Source organism: Artibeus jamaicensis, unplaced genomic scaffold, assembly GCF_021234435.1.
Source record: "Artibeus jamaicensis isolate MK-2021 breed Jamaican fruit bat unplaced genomic scaffold, CSHL_Jam_final contig_233, whole genome shotgun sequence".
NCBI classification, from domain to species: domain Eukaryota; kingdom Metazoa; phylum Chordata; class Mammalia; order Chiroptera; family Phyllostomidae; genus Artibeus; species Artibeus jamaicensis.
The window spans coordinates 47,332,595-47,350,295 of record NW_026521486.1 but is presented as its reverse complement, the minus strand read 5'-3'; the positions used below and the strand labels follow the sequence as shown (position 1 = coordinate 47,350,295).

Genomic DNA, 17,701 nt, shown 5'->3' with positions numbered 1-17,701 from the left:
CTGGTCTTGCAGCACTGACGTCCTGGCATTCCTCTCCTGGGATGCTGCTCTCCTCATGTCTCTCTCGTGTCCTGTTTTCCAGGTGGGCGCTGGCAGCGGCGAGGGCTTCAATGTCAACGTGGCCTGGGCTGGAGGTCTGGACCCCCCAATGGGGGACCCTGAGTACCTGACTGCTTTCGGGTAAATGCTCTGGGGGCCCAGAGGAGGCCCGGCCCATCAAGACCACCCTCTCCTGCCCTTTTCCCCAGCAGCACGGTGTTGGAGGAGGTCGTTGGCTTGTCACCCTGTCCTCATTCAATCACCAGACATTATCAGTCTGCCCCAGAACCAAGGCAAACAGAAGGAACAGCACTGTTACACTGGCCTCTGGTAGCCTTCAGCCCCGGTGGGAAGACAGGAAGCAGAATGGAAAAGTCAGAGGGCGCTTGATAAAGTCACACATTACCAAGGGCCAATGTTGAACTGAGTGCTGGGCAGCAGGCAGGGCGGAGCCAGTGAGCAGAGCAGTCAATTCAGTCAAAGAAAGCTGCCTGGAGGAGGTGGGCTCTGTACAGAAGATGAGAAACTTAACTTGTGAAGACAGGGGAAAGCAGATGACGCCTGTGTCGGGGGGGTTGCTTAACAGAAGCCATTCTAGATGAGCAGCTTTGGGCTCTGTTGGGGAGCCCGGGTATACAGGGGTCCAGTACAAATGACACCCCATTTTTATTACAAAGTCACAAGCATGTAATTCTGTAATGTAACACTATCACACTCAAGCACACCACATGGCATTTTAGGTGAAACGTTCAAGTTAAAACTATAAATTGTTACACCCGTATCATTACCCTACCAACCACACTCGGAAGATGTTACTCCTGCCAGACCCTGTGTTTCACTCGGGGGCCCCTCTACTCCATGTGGGAAAGGGCACCTTGGAAGCAGGTAGCCAAGGGCTTTGGGGGGGGGGTGTCCTCCATGAGAGCTAACTCTGTAGGAGCCCTGGACTGGGTTCCTGGCATCTCTGTGCCCATAGCCCAGGGCCTTGCGAGACACCAGCATGGACCCCAGAGGCGGGTCGGGGATGGAGGGAGGCAGCGGTCAGCGGTGGCTGAGGAGGAGAGGATGTGTCTGGGCAGGCCAGGGTCTTAGAGTCCCCCTGGTCACCCTGGTCAGCTCTTGGGTGGTGAGTGACGCGGTGTGGTCAACTCAGTCCAAAGTGGGTGGCAGCTAAGTCCCAGGCACTTCCAGTCCCTGAGGCTTAGTGGCTTGTCCCTTTCCTGTAGCCCTGCCCACTGCACTCCACAGGCACACGCGTTACTCATCTTTTATTCCCTCTGGTTCCCCATCCATGGCTTCTTCCTGCCTTGGGCCAGTTAAGAACACTGGGCAGCCGAGTCCCTGGGCTGTGCTGGGGACCTGGGTGGCCAGCCAAGGTCAAGGAAGTCAGAGGGATCCATGGATACTTCTGGGAGATTGGATATCTTGGAGTCCTGAGGGCAGGGTGCCCACGGTAAAGCTGGCGGCAGCGGCTGGGACCGGCCGGAGGCCCTCGGCCTCTGTCCCCGAGGCCCTGCATGGTGTGGTGAGCGCTCCTTCTCACACCCTGACAGGAAAGTCGTGATGCCCATCGCCCGAGAGTTCTCTCCAGACCTGGTCCTGGTGTCTGCTGGGTTTGATGCTGCCGAGGGCCACCCGGCCCCACTGGGTGGCTACCATGTTTCCGCCAAATGTAAGGAGGGCCCAGCCCAGGGGGATGAGTATGAGGACTGGAGTATAGCAGCCGGCCCTGGAATTCTCTGGGTTCTCTTAGCCTAGTGAGCCCAGGGCCCTTTCTCATGGCCAGTTCCCTTCCCCATGGAAGGCTTGACCGAGTCACACCCTGGGGACACAGGAAGCTCAGCCACAGGACTCCCCCCACCCTAACCGTGTCATTCCCGGGCTGGGCTGGCAGCTTCTCCTGAGGGAGGAGAGGGAGGAGCAGTGTTCTCAGAACGGAGGGCGACCACTCAGCCTGCGGGGCCACAGGGCCTGCAGGACAGAAAGAAAAGATGGTGTGGCTCCGTGCAAAAGACGTCCAGCTGGTGTCGATGCCCTGGTTCAAGTCCTAGCCCTGCCACGTATTGGCTGCGGACCGGCGCGCAAGTCCCTTAACCTCTCTGAGCCCTGAGTGAGGCTAATGGGTCTCACGTGGGACTTCCTGGGAAAGCACCGGGGAAGGCAGAGTTTTGCGTCTGCGTCATTATTTACAAGGGAAGGAGCAAGCAGGACGTAACAGGCAGAGAGGGTCTGCCTCTCCTCCACCCCCACTGCTTCCTTCCTCCATACTGCCCTCCCCACCATCCAGGTTTTGGGTACATGACGCAGCAGCTGATGAGCTTGGCGGGAGGTGCAGTGGTGCTGGCCTTGGAGGGTGGCCATGACCTCACAGCCATCTGTGACGCCTCCGAGGCCTGCGTGGCTGCTCTTCTGGGCAACAAGGTGAGCTGCTCGCCCTTCTCTCTGCCTCTGGTACAAGGAGTGCAGCCCCCCCAGGCTGCCCCAAAGAGCAGATGAGTGGGGTGCCTCGCTGAGGGCTTACCAGTAGGGAGGGGGTGGCCAGGCCTGGAATGAGGGGGACAGAGCAAATGCCTCTTCCCAAGTTAAGGCATGGAGCCAGCGCTTCCTACCCTAGGCAGAGCCCAGGCACGTGCCTGTCTGTGCCCCGAAAGCCAGGGCCCTTGGGGTGAGAGAGCTGGGCTGGGGGGCCTCAAAACTGGTGGCTGATGAGTCTTTTCGTCTGGAGGTGGACCCCCTCTCGGAAGAAGCCTGGAAACAGAAACCCAACCTCAATGCCATTCGCTCTCTGGAAGCTGTGATCCGGGTGCACAGTGAGTGTGGGCAGGGGACATCTGAGGACCCTAGACTTGGGAGGACCTCCGGGGGGCTGTCCCCCGTGACCAGGGCCCCAGAGCTTCCACAGGGTTCCCGGTCTGGCCCCAGGAAGCCTGGGGCTGGCCAGGAGTAGGCTTCCTGTCCGTTACCTTGGCAGGAATGGTGGGGCAGCTGCCCCAGGCGTGGACACCCTTGGAGCTCTCCAGATGGACCCAGCAGGGACCACAGAGAGGCCTCCTCGAGGCAGGACTGGCCTCCGGTTTCCAGCCACATTCTAGGCCAGGGTCAGCTGAACGGCTACACCTGGGCCTTGCTTGCTGAAAGCGTTGGTTCCCACCTTGACCCTCAGTCCCGGCTGCAAGGGTCTCGGGACCTCTGCCTGCTCTGGGGGCCCGGTCTTAGAATAACCACACGTCTGGAAGGCACTTGGAGGTTTCTTCTTCAGCTCAGTGTCTGTGGAGCACTTTGCATAAAGACCCGTGATCTATACTAGGGATACGAAAATGAGTAAATTAGATTTCCTCACGTCTGGGTCTCAGGGGAACGCAGGTAACATGAAACACTGCTGGAACTTTATACGGAGCCCTCGCACTGGGCCCCGCTCTAAGCGTGCTCCGTGGACTTGACCTCTCACAACAATAGACAGGGTGGGCATGTCCGCACGGGAGCCCAGGTGGGCCAGTGGCCTGCCGATGGCCACGCGGAGCAGCCGTGATGACGGCTGGCTCTCCCAGGGCTGTGTCGTTCCCTCCCCCCATCTGCTCCTCTCCTGTGTGCGGGACTGACTGACCATTGCCGGGGGCTGCTGTGAGTGGAACCCTGTGCTCCAGGAGGCCAGGGCTCAGGATCTGTGAGGTCTCCAGTTCAGACCGTCTGTGGAAAAGTGGGCCCTGCGAGTGCTCACAGGAAGCCCGCTCCTGCGGGTATGGTTCAGAGGTCACCTTTCAGCCAAAGGGTTAGGAGAACGGCTTGGGCATCTTCTGGGTCACCTCATAGCCACACCGAATCTGCTCTGTGCCCCTTGTCAGGGCCGTGGGGGCCAAGCCGAGGAAGGCATTGTGTTGAGGGTAGAGGCGGGTGAGAGAACCAGTCCCAGACTGAGGATCCACCCACGACTCTCAGGCCCGTGGCCTGAGATGTGCAGTCTCAGCGCCAGCCTAGGAGTGGTGCGGCCGGCTGCAGGAACTTGTTTGCCCCAACCCTTTCTGACTCGGCTTCTCGTCCCAGGTAAATACTGGGGCTGCATGCAGCGTCTGGCCTCCTGTCCAGAGTCCTGGGTGCCCAGGGTGCCAGGAGCCGACGCAGAAGTAGAGGCAGTGACCGCACTGGCATCCCTCTCCGTGGGCATCTTGGCAGAAGAGAGGTAATGCCAGACCCCAGCCAGCAGCCTCTCCTCCTTGTGCCCTCCCAGCTTGCAGGTCCCGGGTTCTGGCACAGTCACGCCAGCCTTCTTAGCCTTCCCAAAGCTGTGTGGACGCCCTTTCTGCAGCCCCTGGCTTTTCTTCCCCCAGGCCCTCAGAGCAGCTGGCGGAGGAGGAAGAACCTATGAATCTCTAAGGCTTTGGAACAGTTCTGCCGGCCCACCCTGCCCTTCAGACCTGGTTCTCTTCTCACCTCTGGCAACAGCACCTGTTCCTGGGGTCTTCAGAGATCCTCTGGACAGGTAGTTGCGGCCAGAGAACAGCCCTTTGATAGTGGCCCCAAGGAGCCTGAGAAGGGCCCTGGGTCTAAGATAGGGACCAAAGAGGACCCTGAGGATGCAGGCGAGGCAGCTGGCCAGGCCCCAGTAGGGTTCTCCTAAGAACAGAGCCTGCCCCTTGGGGTCTGGGCCCCTCCTGGGCCCCTATTCCTCAGGACTAAATGGAGGAGGACTGGCTCAGTTGGGCCCACCCATGACCACTATTCTTGGCCCACAGACCCCTGACTTTGCACACAGCCCCAGGCTCCACACAGAAATGTGAACTTGGCCTCAGCCAGGGTAGCCCTTCCTAGGCTCTGAGGGCCACACTGGGGGGAGGGAGGGGAGGAGGAGTCGCTCCTTTTGCCTGTTTACTGAGATGACTATGGAAGCAGCGCCGACGCCACTCCCCGAGTCCCCGGCCACCACCACTGGGCGGTGAACCGCTCCCTCAAGGGCAGTCATCAGCAGGCCTCCCTTCTGGCCCCGCCCCCTGCCAGAGGCCCCCCCACGTCGACCATCTCAGTGCCCTGGTGGAGCAGACGGGTGCTCCTGGGAGTCCTGTGCTTCCTGATCCAATGGTGCCAAACCCTCATCTCCCCTCAGAAGCGCAGTGTGACCCCCAGGGATCCCTCGGCCACTGCCCTTGTCCAGGGACTGTCTCTTCCTGGGGTCTCCCCGACCCTGGCTCTGACCCCTGCCCCAGATAGGACTAGCTTGGCTGAGGGGAAAGCGGGTGGGAGAGTAGATGTGAGACGCGGGGGAGGGGAGGCTGCCCTGGCCAAGTCAGGGCTCTGGGGGTCCAGGCCTGGGGCCAAGAAGGAAAGTATTTGAGAGAGAGAGAGTGTGTGTGTGCGTGTGAGTGTGCGTGTCTGTGTGCGAGCGTCTCTGTCTTCCCGACAACTACCATACCCTGTGTATGTATGCATGTTTTTGTAAAAAAGAAAAAATGGGGAAAAAATCTGAACAATAAATGTTTTATTTGCTTTAAAGGTGCATGTGCTAGGGCATCGTGGTGGTGAGGGGTGTGCAGGGGCGTGCAGCTCCGCAGCACGGCTGCGGCCTCTGAGTCCATGTGGAGGCGAAGGGACCAGCCCCCCTCCAGCTCCTCGCCCTTTCCTTCCCTGCAGGAAGACTCCGTCGTGCACACACCCTAGCTGCCCCTGCCTGCCCCACCTGGGGTAATAAAGAGGTGGCAGCTTTGGGCTGAGTCCATAAACAGAGGGTGTGCTGGGGGGTGGAGAGGGATATAGCATCGCTCAGACCTGGCTCACTAAGTCACCCCCAAGAGTCATCAGTCAGACTTTCCTGGGCTCCAGTCCCAGGCGGGAGATCAGGTATGTCATCGTTGCCTCTTGGGGCTTCTGTTTACCAGTTAAAGGCCCCAGAAATAGACGCTGTTTTTGGTTCCTGCTGTAAAGCACCAGGACTTCTGAAGAGCACACTGAGCCTCCGAGAGCCAGCGGCGAGGCGGCAGGCCAGGGCTTCCTGTGCCTGTCTTCAGGGGTCTGGGCCCCTCCGGCTGCGGGGGCGGAGCCTCCGTACCTCGGCCCTGGCCCCGAGCCCCCCACAGCCTGGGAGAGGATGAAGGGAAGTGGGTTTATCCCCTTCCTATCTGGCCTGGCCTCTGGGGTGACAGACACTAAATCCCGTGGGGTGGCCGGGCTGTGCCGAGAGCCAGAGGAGAGCCCAGCTGGTGGGTTCCTCAATGCCATGGGGACCAGAGGGAGAGGGTCTTCAGCCCGTGGGACACCAACCCTCCCCTGCCCTCCAGGGCACAATGTGAGCTAAGGACATGGCGTCACGAGGTGACAAGACCCGCAGCACCACCAGCCTTCCTGCCCATGCTCTCAGAGCCCCGCCACCCCAAGAAACAACTAGAGGCTGTCTGATACAAATGGTCGCTGTATTTCTGCTAAAGTGACAGTGACACAGATAAGGCAAAGAGCTGAGGGTGTGGACACAGGTGAGAAAGGGGCAGACCGTGCAAAATGGCAATCCAACATAAAAAGACGCGACAGTAGTCCCTTTCCTCTGAGTCAGGCGAGCCCTTGGGCTAGTGTATGGGCAGAGAGAGCAGATTTTGCCCTTCAGGAGGAAGAGGAAAAAAGATATAAATCCTAGGTAAGGGGCAGGAGTTGGGGGGGGCATCTCATGGCCAGGGCTGTTCTGGGTGACCTGGGTGTGGCCAGGGGCAGGTGTGAGAAGGGGGAGTGCAGGGCTGGAGGTGCGTAGACACAGGTCTGAGGGGCCCGTTCAGCCTGCATCATGCTGTCCCCTCCTGAAGCCCTTCTTGGGGCAGAAGCACCTTCCCGAGACCTTAGTCTGGGCTCACTGGGGAGCCCTGCTCTGAGGTGTGTGTGCGGTGCACGTGCGAGGGGAGACTCGGGTGGTGAAGACGACTGAGCCTAGCGACACTCGTGGGAGGTCAGCTCTGGGTGGGGCAGGGACACCGGATTCTCTGCCCATGTGCCCAAGACCCCTGGCGGAACAAGAGGATGGGACACTGGGGTTGGGTTCGAGGTCTCTACTGGAGACCCCTTTTGTGACCCGACCTTCCCGGGCACCTACCGTAGCCTGAGGCAGGATTCCTAGAGCATCAGGGAACAAACCACCTGCCCCAGGCCCCCAGGCCTAGGTCCGGGCCTCTTTGCTCCTTCACTGGTACACTGGCCGTGCTTACAAAGAGTCCTCGCTGAGTGCTAAGAAAATAGACCCATTTGGGAAAGCTGCCCTCCAGCCAGGCCAGTGAGGAGCAACATGGCAGGGCCCTTTCTACCGTACCCAGGTCTCCTTCAGAGGAGAAGGGACAGCTTCCTGGGGGACCAAAGTCTTCCTGCTGCATATTTTCTGCCATGATTCTGGGGTCCCCCAGGGGTGGGGCAGCGCCCGATGTCTCAGAGGCCGAGTCCAGGTCCTGTGGACCCCAGGGTGCAGAGACCTCCCCCACTGGGTCAGAAGTCACTGAGGATGCTGATGTCGGCAAAGTCAGCCCGGTAGCGGTGGGCATAGAGGCTGAGCAGGAAGGCCCACTTGAAGGCAATGAAGCTCCAGACGCAGGACAGGTAGTAGCTGTTGGGGTCTGTGAGGCCTGCAGGGGAGAGAAGCCAGGCTGTGACTCCAGAGGCCTTGCCCTCTTCCCCAGCCCCGATCCCACAAGTCCGGGGCCACTCCTCTCCAACTTCCAATAGAGACTGAACCAGCACTACAGAGACACAGTGCAACACTTCAGGGTTTGCAGGCAGCAGGCAGTGCCAATCACAGGTGTGTATCTACTACGCTGCTTTTGTCACTTTAACCTAGGCCACTTCCAACCAGCTTTAGAATCAAATTCCCTAGGGGCGGGGACACAGGCCTTTCTTTCCTTGTTGGTTGCAGCCAGCAGGGGGCACTCCCACCCCACTACATCTGCTGCAATTAACCTGCAGGGTACATTGTGCTCAGCACTTTTCAAGCATTTCTTTGAACGCTTCCAACCTCAGGGACTGGATACACTTGTTCAACCCACTTTAACAGTGAGAAAATCCAGGCACGGGGGGTTAAGTGATGTGCCCAGTCCTTGGATGTAAGCTGTGGAACTGGACCAGAGTCCTGGTCTACTCCTGAGCCCCACACTGGCCCTCCCGCACCCTCCCCTCCAGGAGCAGCCCTCACTCTGGTGCCTGGTGATGGCCAGCACAAGGAAGGTGCAGAAGGTGGCAATGGACACAGCCGAGAAGAGGACGCCCACGAAGAAAAAGCCACGCAGCCCCTTGAGCCAGGTCCTCCAGTAATCCTGCATGTACATCACATGCGTCACCAGGACCCACAGCGCCAGCACACCTGCAGGACAGACTTGGTCAGGGGAGAGACACAGCAGTTCCCTTTCCTCCCTGCCTCCATCCAGTGACCCCGGCGACCCCCCAGGGCCCTGTAGGTCCCATGGGCCAGACCTGTTTGCATAAAAATGCTAAGACAGTGTTGGTCTCTATCATTCTCTCACTGGGACCTGGATGCAAAAGTAGATGAGAGAATCTGCCTTTTATTAAGTCACAAATCAAAGGGACTGGCAAAAATATAAAACCATGCCATTCTCCCTTTTTGTTTGTTTGGGAAAACATGATTATTTACACATATACAATGTTACTTGTGTTAACGTAATATTTTTTAATTTTTATTTATTTTTAAATATTTTACTTATTTATTTTTAGAGGGGACAGGAAGGAGATAGAGAGGGACAGAAACATCAATGTGTGGTTGCTTCTCATGTGTCCCCCACCGGGGACCTGGCCTGCAACCCAGACATGTGCCCTGACTGGGATTTGGACCGGCAGCTCTTTGCTTCACGAGCCTGCACTCAATCCCCTGAGCTACACCAGCCAGGGCAATTTTTATTTATTTTTAGAGAGAGGGGAAGGGAGAAAGAGAGGGAGAGAAACATCAATGTGTGGTTGCCTCTCATGTGTGTGCCCCACGACCCCCTACCCTGCCCCCTGCCCCCTGCCCCTTGCTTCCCCCATTCTGGGGACCTGGCCAGCAACCAGGGCATGTACCCTGACTGGGAATCAAACCAGCAACCCTTTGGTTTACAGGCTGGCACTGAGCCTCACCAGCCAGGGAATCTATGTTATTTTTAATATTACTTTTAAATGCTTAAAAATGTTCTGAGCTTTAATTTCTAAATGGCACATACTGACAGATATAACCCACATAAAATTTTCTTGGTGTTTCACTATTTTTCAAGAGTGGAAAGAGGTCCTGAAATCGTAAAGTTTGAGGACTGCTGCAATCCAATCTTCACTTCTAGGGCCTCGCCTCCGTCGACCCTGAGGGCCACACATGTGGGGAGCAGTCCTCCCACCCTGACGGCCCTCCACCCGGCCCACAGGGGCCACAGCCTCAGAGCTTCAAGACCACCCCGCTCATGGCCACGCTCCGTGTTGCACCCTCCAGTTTGCGGCGAAGGGCAGGCCAGACATCCCCGGCCTTTCCTGGGCCCAAGCTCTGGGCCTGGCTGGGCGCTTCCCCTACAGGGCCAGCTGCTGCTCAGCCGATACAATGAGCGCCCTCTGTGCCAGGCCGTGCCTGCCACACAGCCCAAAGAGAGGAACAAATGTCAATTCCACTGGCAAGGGTCTGGAACAGGCCTGCAGGGTCCCCGTAAGAGAGGAAGGAGGACAGCGGCGGGCCAGCTGCCAGCCTGGTGGCCGAGGGCCACATAGACGGGGTCCGAGGAGTCAGGAGACCTGCGCACACGTGCACAGGAAAGATGGGCATCTGTTGGAGAAAGTGGTTTGTTATCTGTGGCAACAAAGAGAAGAAAGGGAAGTCGATAGGTGGGGGTGAGCCAGTGCTTTGACTGAACCTCCGATGTTTTATTTCTTAGGCTGGGTGGGGAGTGTAAGGGTGTTTGTTAAATCATCCATCCTTTTTCACATGCCCCAAATATTTCATATTTTTTTATAAGTTAGGGAAAACAAAAGGCAGAGGGGAGCATCACCATGGAACTATGCTCCGGTCACCAGCTGAGATGTTGTCACATTCGGGCAGCCTGGCAAGGGACACAAACCACGAGACTGCAAGCCAGGAAGCCTGGGGCCCGGCACTGCTGTGCCGCTCGTGACCTCAGAGCCTTACTGATCTAAACCGAGGCAAGGCCAAGGGTCCCGCCAGCGGGGAAACTTGGTGACTCAGGCTTCCACCCCAGTGAGGGTGCAGCCCTGCCAACCCCTTCAGCTTCCTCCTACCCCCTTTCACCCACACTCACCCAGCTCTGCCCCTGTCCACCCCAGCCTCCCTCCATTCCGGCCGAGGCAGAAAGTGGGAGCAGGCCAGAGGACAGGGTAGCAACCCCACATCTTCAGCCCCCATCTTCCCTGGCGGGATCTGGGGTGTGGGCCAGCCACCCTTCCCGGAGTCTTTCCCTGTCTCCACCCGCAAGTCCTAACTGTTCATCTGGGGGAGCCATCTGGTTTCGTAAAAGGCCCTAAGAAGGAGACACTGTCGCCCAGTGCCTTTGAGGAACAGTCAGCTGGGCACCTGTCTGGGTCAGCCTCACTTACCCTCTGTCTCCTTAATAAGCTGGAGCAGCTTATTTAGCTGTGGTGGTGGCTGGAGTAGCTGAGTTCTGAGATCTTTGCCACTCAGATTCTAGAAGCTAGCTCAGGAGAAAAATAAAGAGGTCAGAGCAACTCCTCTGTGACTCAGCAATTTCTGGGTTAGGAAATGCTGAAATAGGGGCCTATGGAAGTACCTCTCTTAGTCCACTGGCCACACTCCAGCAGTGTCCCCAAAATACCCACCCCACATACACCCACCCCCATGTACATCCATGTACCAAAAAGGGCTGAGCAGGAGGATGAGGAGGGTGGCTATCTGGGGTGTTTCAGTCCCAGTTCTTCGTGAACAAGCAGGCACGTCCTTCCCTACCTCTCACTTCGCCTGCACGTAGGCCTCACCTCAGAGAAACACAAGCCAGGTCTGGGGGCAGGCCCATTCTCACCCACCCTGGCTCTCACCACTTTCTGGGGAAGTGAGGCCTCCCCACCAACTCCACCCAAAGGTGCTCACTGGTCCCCTGAAACAGGAGGCAACTAACTGTCCCTCAGCCCTGCACCCTTCCCTAGGACACTCTGGGCCCCAGGATGCCTGGTCTGCACAATTAGGACAGAATGGACAGCTACCACCCTGCATGTCCATGCCAGACCTCACCCTTCACTCCACCCAGCTGCTTCACTCTGGGCTCATAAACAGGCCGAAGGCAAGTGAAAGTGTCCCCAGCAGCACAGTTGGAGGTGAGGAGACAGGAGGTGTCCAGAGGAGCTCAGAGGGAAATGCAGACAAGTGGGACCCTGGGCCCGGGCCCTGCTACGTTCTTACACCCCGCCCTCCACCCCTGCCCTGGAGAAAAGCGAGGTCCAGAGCCCCAGTTCGTGTCCTCCAGCTCATGGCTCAGCTCCTGCAGGAAGAACCCAGAGCCATTTAGACTCCTGGGGCAACTTTTCTATTCTTTGTCTCTCTCCTTATCTGCTAGATATAGATCAAAAGTGTGTGTTTCCCTAGGGCTCCCACAGCAAAACTGCTTCTTCTGCAAATGCATTCCCTCCAAGCCTCTTCTTCCAAGACGCCACTAGGATGGGAGAGAATAGGACTCTACCTGTGAACACTCTTCCCGCTGGACCCAGGAGCTCCAGGCTCACCCTGACCCAGAAACCAGCACCCTCGCCGGCCACTGTCTGGTACTCAGGGACAAGGAACACACTAGGGCTGCCTTCTGGTGACTCAGCAGTTTCTGAGCTAAAAAATGCCAAGTCAGAGTGGGTGCTTACAAGTCGGTAAATTCGCTGATGTTTTACCCCCAAAAGAGGAAGAAGTCTGACTGGCTACAGACTCAGAGCCCACTCAGGGAGCAGAGGGCACGTGTGTAGCCCTGGCCTGGCAGGCCCTCCCTCGCCCCACCACACCACCACCACCACTCGGCAGCTTGGGCTCTTCCATGGCCACCTCCTGGCTGTCCCAGACCAGACTGTCAGGGAGGCCCCAGGACCCTGCTCCAGCTGGTCGCTGCCCTAGCGCCTCTCCTTGCAGGCACCTCCACAGCTGGCCTGCCTCAGAGGCAGCAAGGGAAAGGGCAGAACTTGGGTCACAGGAAAACCCCAGGACTCCTGGAGCACAAGCCAGAGGGCTATTTCATGGCCCTCCAACAGGCAGCTGTGGCATGAATAAGAGAGGACACAAAATTGCAACATTTCAGACCTAGAGAGGGGGAGTTCTCTGAGATCATTTCCTTCACTGGCATCTCCTCCCACTCCTTGGAGATAAGAAAACTGAGGCCCAGGAGGAATCGAGGGGCTCAAGGCTACACAGACAGCTGGGGTTCACTGCACCTAGCCGGGCTCCGATCCCAGTGACCGCCCTCCTGCCCCGTCTCAACTGGCCCCTCATCTCAGGCCTTATCAGTACCACACAGGGTCTGGCCTGAAGACACCACCTTTCCGAGGGCACAGAAGCAGGGAGGACAAGAAACAGGAACAAACTGTAAGGAGAAGAGAACCAGGAGAAACAGGGTAGGTGGTGAAGGTGCAGGGGTCGTGAGGGAAAGGAGTCAGGGGTCTGTAGATGGGTGAGCAGAGGGGCCTGGCTGCCCCCAGAGAGGACAGAAAGCATCAGGTGGTGAAACATCCAGGCAGGCACAAGAGCAGCCCGGCCAGGCACCCCTCCCCCTTCCTTGGTGACTCCCCGGTGCTCCACTTGGCACCACTTAGGCTGAGGTTATGTATGCCCCCTTATAAGGCAGAACGCTCCACGCTGACCTCCCATTCCTCCTCTACCCAGGGATGGCTCTCAGTAAGCTGCTCAGTGGTAATGAGCAGATATGTCATTAGTCCATCTGGGGCTAGTGAGGCAGAGGATTTTAGTTATGGAATAAGATCATCATATGAAAAAGCATTATCCTGACATGTACTTTTTTCCCCAGGTCCATTTCCCATACATACTATTTCATGGAGCTGTGTAACCTGGCAAGCTATTTATTTACTCTAAGCCTCAGTTTAAGCTTTATATGTAACTTGGGCACAATAATTACATGCCAAGGACTGGACTAAAGTCAGGATTAAATGAGAGATTGGAAGCAGATTGCTTAACACAGTGGCTGACACATAGAAAGCATTAAAAATAAAGTTAGCAAGCAGAAAAAGTATGTTTCATCTTCACACCAGTTTTACAACACAAAGAGGTTAATGCAATGTCCAGACAGTGCACGGCGCGTACAGATCATTGGTGAGCCCCGGGCTTCCACCTGCACACTGCTGTTCTCACTCTGGTCCTTGCCTCCCCTTCTTCCCTCCTTGAGGCAGAGAAAGGGTGGCCAGGTGAGGTGCAAGGGTGGCAGGCAAGGCTGTTTAGCAGATTGGTAGAGGAGCCACAGCACAAGGGTGGCAAAGAGACACCAACGTGGTGGAAAAAAATGTCCAGTTTCCATGAGATGCCTAGCATGCTCCTCCAGGTCTCTACTGAGGACTCTGCTGGGGTGCGGTCCACACTAGAAGGAGACAGGTGGGCCTCCCCAGGCACCCCCAGCCCTCCTTTCCACTCACCCCTCCTCAGCCCTCACCTAGACCCCAAGGAAGAAGCACTTGAGGGGCGGGACCCTCAAGAACAGGTGTATGCGTGTTTGAGGGTTTTCACACTTAGCACAGGGAAGAGGCTGTCATAGGGCAGCGGGAGGCTGCGACCCAGCAGGCGTGGGAGCGGGAGGCTGCGACCCAGCAAACCTCAGAGGTGAGATATCGGCACCCGGGGTCGCGCCGGGGCTCGGGGTGCATCTGGTGCCAGTGTCCCCGGGAGAATGCTCGGGTCACGAGAGGCCCCCCCGCTGCAGACGGATGTTTTTGGGTAAACACCCCACCCGCTCCCCCGGGAAGCTCCGCCCGTGAGAAGCCTCAGGAGCAGAGCGCTTCCCCGCGCCCCCGCGCCCCGGCCCCCAGCGCTCCCCACGTCTCGGGGTACCTGCGAGTCCGCCCATAGCCGCTGTCCCCGGCTGGCTGTAGACCACCGTCCAGACGAGGAAGATGGAGAAGCCGGCCACGGAGCTGAGGCCGGAGTAGGCGGCCCGGAGGCCGAGCTGCAGGCGAGACGGGGCCATGGGTTGCGGACGCCGGGCGTGAGGGCGAGCGCGGCGGAGAGTCACAGGTGCAGGGCCGGGATCCAGAGCCGGAGCCGTGAGCCACCGGCCGCCCGGTGCTCCGCCCAGGCCCGCCCCCCGCGCCGCGGGCACAGCGCCCCTCTCGGCCGGAGGCCGCCCGCTCCCGGAGCCGCAGACCGCACGCCCGAGTTAGGCACCGCGAGGTCGCTGGGCTGTCTGATTCGCAGGGGGATACCTGTTAAAAAGGCAGATCCCGGGCTTATCCTGAGACCTACCATATCCGAATATTCGGACATTGGAGAAGCGCGGCAATACATGTTTATAGAAGCCAGCTGCGGTGACTCCTTTGAAAATTTAATCCCTGAATAGGAGACACATTCTCGTTTAAAATTTGAGATTTAAATTTCTCGTTAAAAATTAAAACATAAAAGTCAAAACATAAGAAACGTGAAAGCACCAATGAGTATGATTCCTCCTTCCGCCCTGCCCCCATCAGCCAGGTTCCCTCCCAGACTTTCTTTAAGCATCCTCAGAAGGTACTTCGCACTGAAGTTTGTGGATCCCTGACAGCATCACCTTCTAACCTTGAATACCTGACCCTCACCCGACAGCTCCCCTTTCATTTCCACAAGCCTCATTTCCCCCCCCCCCCAATCCAAATCCCTACCACACATCACCTCCACTCTCAGAATCAGGTGATTCTAGGGAGTGGAAACTACAGCGCGGATACACTGAGCTCCCAGTGGAGGTCCAGCTTCCTGCCTGGAGCTGGGAGGGAAAATCCCCTTTGACACGAGTCCTCAAAGCGCTTGGAATCCAGCTGTGGAGGCCCATCACATACCTACCTGCACAGAATAAGTTGGGAGTACCCCTTGCATTCATTCCTTTTTGCAGCTACAACAAATAATCGCGAATTTAATGGCTCACACTAACTCACATTGATGATCTTATGGTTCTGTAGACCCAAAAGTGGGTCTCGCTGGGCTAATATGAAAAGATGGCAGCACTGCCCTCCTGGGTACTCCAGGGGAAAAGCCACTTCCTTGCCTTTTCCGCCTTCTGGAGCCGACCACATCCCTTCATCTTTAGAGCTAACACATCCCATTGCTTGGACGGCTGCTTCTGGTGTCACATCTCTACCTCCTCACTGACTCTGCTCCCTCCCTCTTGTCCCTTATAAGGACCCTGGTGATTAAGAATCTGAATAATCCAAAATAATTTCCCATGTCAAAATTCTTAACTTAATCACGTCAGCAAAATCTCTTTTGCCATGTAAAGTAATATATTCACAAATTCTGGGGTGAGGACGTGGACATCTGGGGCGGGAGGGCATTATTCTGCCTATTTACACCCTTCTGGAATTAAACTCATGAGCAGGGACTGTACCACTTTCATCCACACCAACACCCTGATGAGTGCTGGGCACATAATAGTCATTTAATAAACATTTTTTGGATAAATGAATGAGAGCGAATCAAGGTAAGCATTAAATAACAATCATGCGCATGAAGTCTAGGCAGGGCATGATTAATGCACTGCCAAAGGAATGAGTAAACCAGTGTAAATTAACCCCATTTGCCTCATTTCAGAATGGTCTGGGAGCTTCTTAAAAAGAAAAGAGCCCAGATTCCACTCCTAGCCCATTACATTTGAATCTTGGAAGTATATATATTTTCAATCAGTATATATATGTGTGTGTGTATATACATATACATTTAATATACATTAAAATCTTATATACATATATATATACATACACACACACATATGATTTTAATGTGGTGAGTCAGAACCCAGCCCTTCTCTGTGAGCTGCTGATGGAAAGAGTTAGTGCTGCACATTCGGAGGTAGGAGCAAGCCCAAAGGTGCAGAGCACACTGCCGTGGACGGCTTCGGAGCTGGCCAACTGAAATACCACTGCAAGCAGTGGGAACATCATGTGCACAGACAGTACAGAGGCAAGAAATAACGTGTCAGGTTGGGAATTTGTAAGTAGTTTGTGGTCTGTGGGTGGAGCAGTGGGTTTTGAAGTTAGATATGTTCTGAACATAAAGGGCTTTGAGTACTCGGCTAAGAAGGTTGTCCCCTCCCTGTGGAGCCAGGGGAGGGAAGGAAGTAGCAGTCCTATGTTCTAGAAATGTGGCCAGGGTAATAGTGTGAGGGTGAAGTGGCAGTGAAAGACTAGAAAGCAGAGAGACAAGTCCTTCCCCTCCCTGTGCTTTAGTTACCCCACCTGCAAAGTGGGGGCAGCAGTGATATCTGCTTCAAGTGTGATGAAAACATGATGCTTAGAAGAGTGCCCAACACATAGTAGGTGCTCAGTAAATGTCCATAGGTATGATTAGTAGCTGCAGAACAGCTGCCGTGACAGGAGATGATGAGGGGGGCGGAGTCTGGAAGGTGCTTCAGGCTGAGGCAGTGAGACTGGAGGTGAGGGAGCTGATTCGGGAGATAATGAAGCTATTTGAGCCTTAAAGTTCAGGTAGGAATTAGTTAGCTTGGCAGATGGAAAGGAGGAGAGCAAAAATATTATGAATGGACATATTAGGAGTGTTGGAGAGTAGGCAGCAAACTGGTGCTGGAGCATGAGATTGTGCAAGAAAATAACAAGGGAATAATTATGCAACGGTAGCTTGGGCCCAGGTTGTACAAGAAGGTTAAGAGGACGCTGAAACTTTTTCTTAACTGTGGGAACTTTTTCTTAACTGTTGAAGGATTTCATAATCCGATAGGGTTACCACTTATTCTGTGACCCTGAGCCCCTAATTCAATAGAACTTTATACCAAGAAAAAGTTTGTCTATATTTGTGCTCTCCAAAATGGTAGTGGTCACATGTGGTTATTGAGTATTTGATATGTGGTTAGCCAAAGTTTTAATTGTTTTTAAGATTTTATTTATTTATTTTTAGAGAGAAGGAAAAGGAAGGAGAAACAGAGGGAGAGAAACATCAATGTGTCGTTGTCTCTCACACGCCCCCTGCTGGGGACCTGGCCTGCCACCCAGGCATGTGCCCTGACTGGGAATCAAAACCAGCAACCCTTTCGTTTGCAGGCTTGTGCTCAACTCACTGAACTATACCAGCCAGGGCTAATCGTTTTTAATTTTAATTAAAATAACTACACATGGCCAGTGGCTATTGTATTTTGCGTGGGAACCACTCAGAGTCCCTGTTGCTCCATCTATATAATGAGAACGATGACAATTCTCAAATATAACCTCACAGGCTTGTTATAATGGTTAAGGTGTATTGAGTTTCTGCAGTTAAAACACTCATCACAGTAGCTCAACAAATTTCTATTGCTGTTGCTGAAATTGTTACTACTGTTATTATTGAGAAGGAGTAGCATAACATAAGCCATGTCTTGGGAAAATTAGTTAGACTGTGGTATCCAGGTTAGATTTGATGGGAGAGAAAACTGTGGCAGGGAAGCATTCACAAGGCCATTTCAGTGGTAAGGTGTGAGTTCACTGAGACCTTTCCTGGAGGAAGGCCATGAGAATGGATAAGAATGGAAGGATTGTGGAGGTACGAGCCCATGGGAGTGCA

The 17,701-nt window shown here is 55.5% G+C and overlaps 2 protein-coding genes across 6 annotated transcripts in view; one reads left to right on the top strand and one right to left on the bottom strand.

Moving 5' to 3' along the window:
* The window catches only part of HDAC7 (histone deacetylase 7), a 41,438-nt gene extending 35,915 nt beyond the window's left edge, over nucleotides 1-5,523 (top strand). For all 5 annotated transcript variants that reach the window (XM_037135543.2, XM_037135519.2, XM_037135523.2 and 2 more), the window contains 6 exons: nucleotides 83-180; nucleotides 1,593-1,711; nucleotides 2,327-2,460; nucleotides 2,765-2,849; nucleotides 4,081-4,216; nucleotides 4,365-5,523. In XM_037135543.2, coding sequence (XP_036991438.2) covers nucleotides 83-180; nucleotides 1,593-1,711; nucleotides 2,327-2,460; nucleotides 2,765-2,849; nucleotides 4,081-4,216; nucleotides 4,365-4,410 — 618 coding nt within the window. In that variant the 3' untranslated portion in view covers nucleotides 4,411-5,523. The remainder of the gene's footprint in view (nucleotides 1-82; nucleotides 181-1,592; nucleotides 1,712-2,326; nucleotides 2,461-2,764; nucleotides 2,850-4,080; nucleotides 4,217-4,364) is intronic.
* Nucleotides 5,524-6,418: 895 nt separating this feature from the next.
* SLC48A1 (solute carrier family 48 member 1) lies at nucleotides 6,419-14,265 on the bottom strand. Its single transcript, XM_037135551.2, has 3 exons — nucleotides 14,018-14,265; nucleotides 8,186-8,353; nucleotides 6,419-7,622 (listed from the first exon to the last, which is right to left on the bottom strand). Exons 1-3 carry the CDS (start codon nucleotides 14,151-14,153, stop codon nucleotides 7,486-7,488), a joined length of 441 nt encoding a protein of 146 aa, XP_036991446.1. The 5' UTR covers nucleotides 14,154-14,265; the 3' UTR covers nucleotides 6,419-7,485.
* Nucleotides 14,266-17,701: the final 3,436 nt, after the last annotated feature.

Excerpts from the sequence above, each read along its gene's own strand:
- SLC48A1 (XM_037135551.2), bottom strand. The coding sequence starts at position 14,153 with ATGGCCCCGTCTCGCCTGCAGCTCGGCCTCCGGGCCGCCTACTCCGGC. Across the intron at positions 8,354-14,017 it reads GGCTATGGGCGGACTCGCAG|GTGTGCTGGCGCTGTGGGTC; the intron begins GTACCCCGAGAC and ends TCTGTCCTGCAG. Across the intron at positions 7,623-8,185 it reads GGCCATCACCAGGCACCAGA|GCCTCACAGACCCCAACAGC; the intron begins GTGAGGGCTGCT and ends TCTCCCCTGCAG.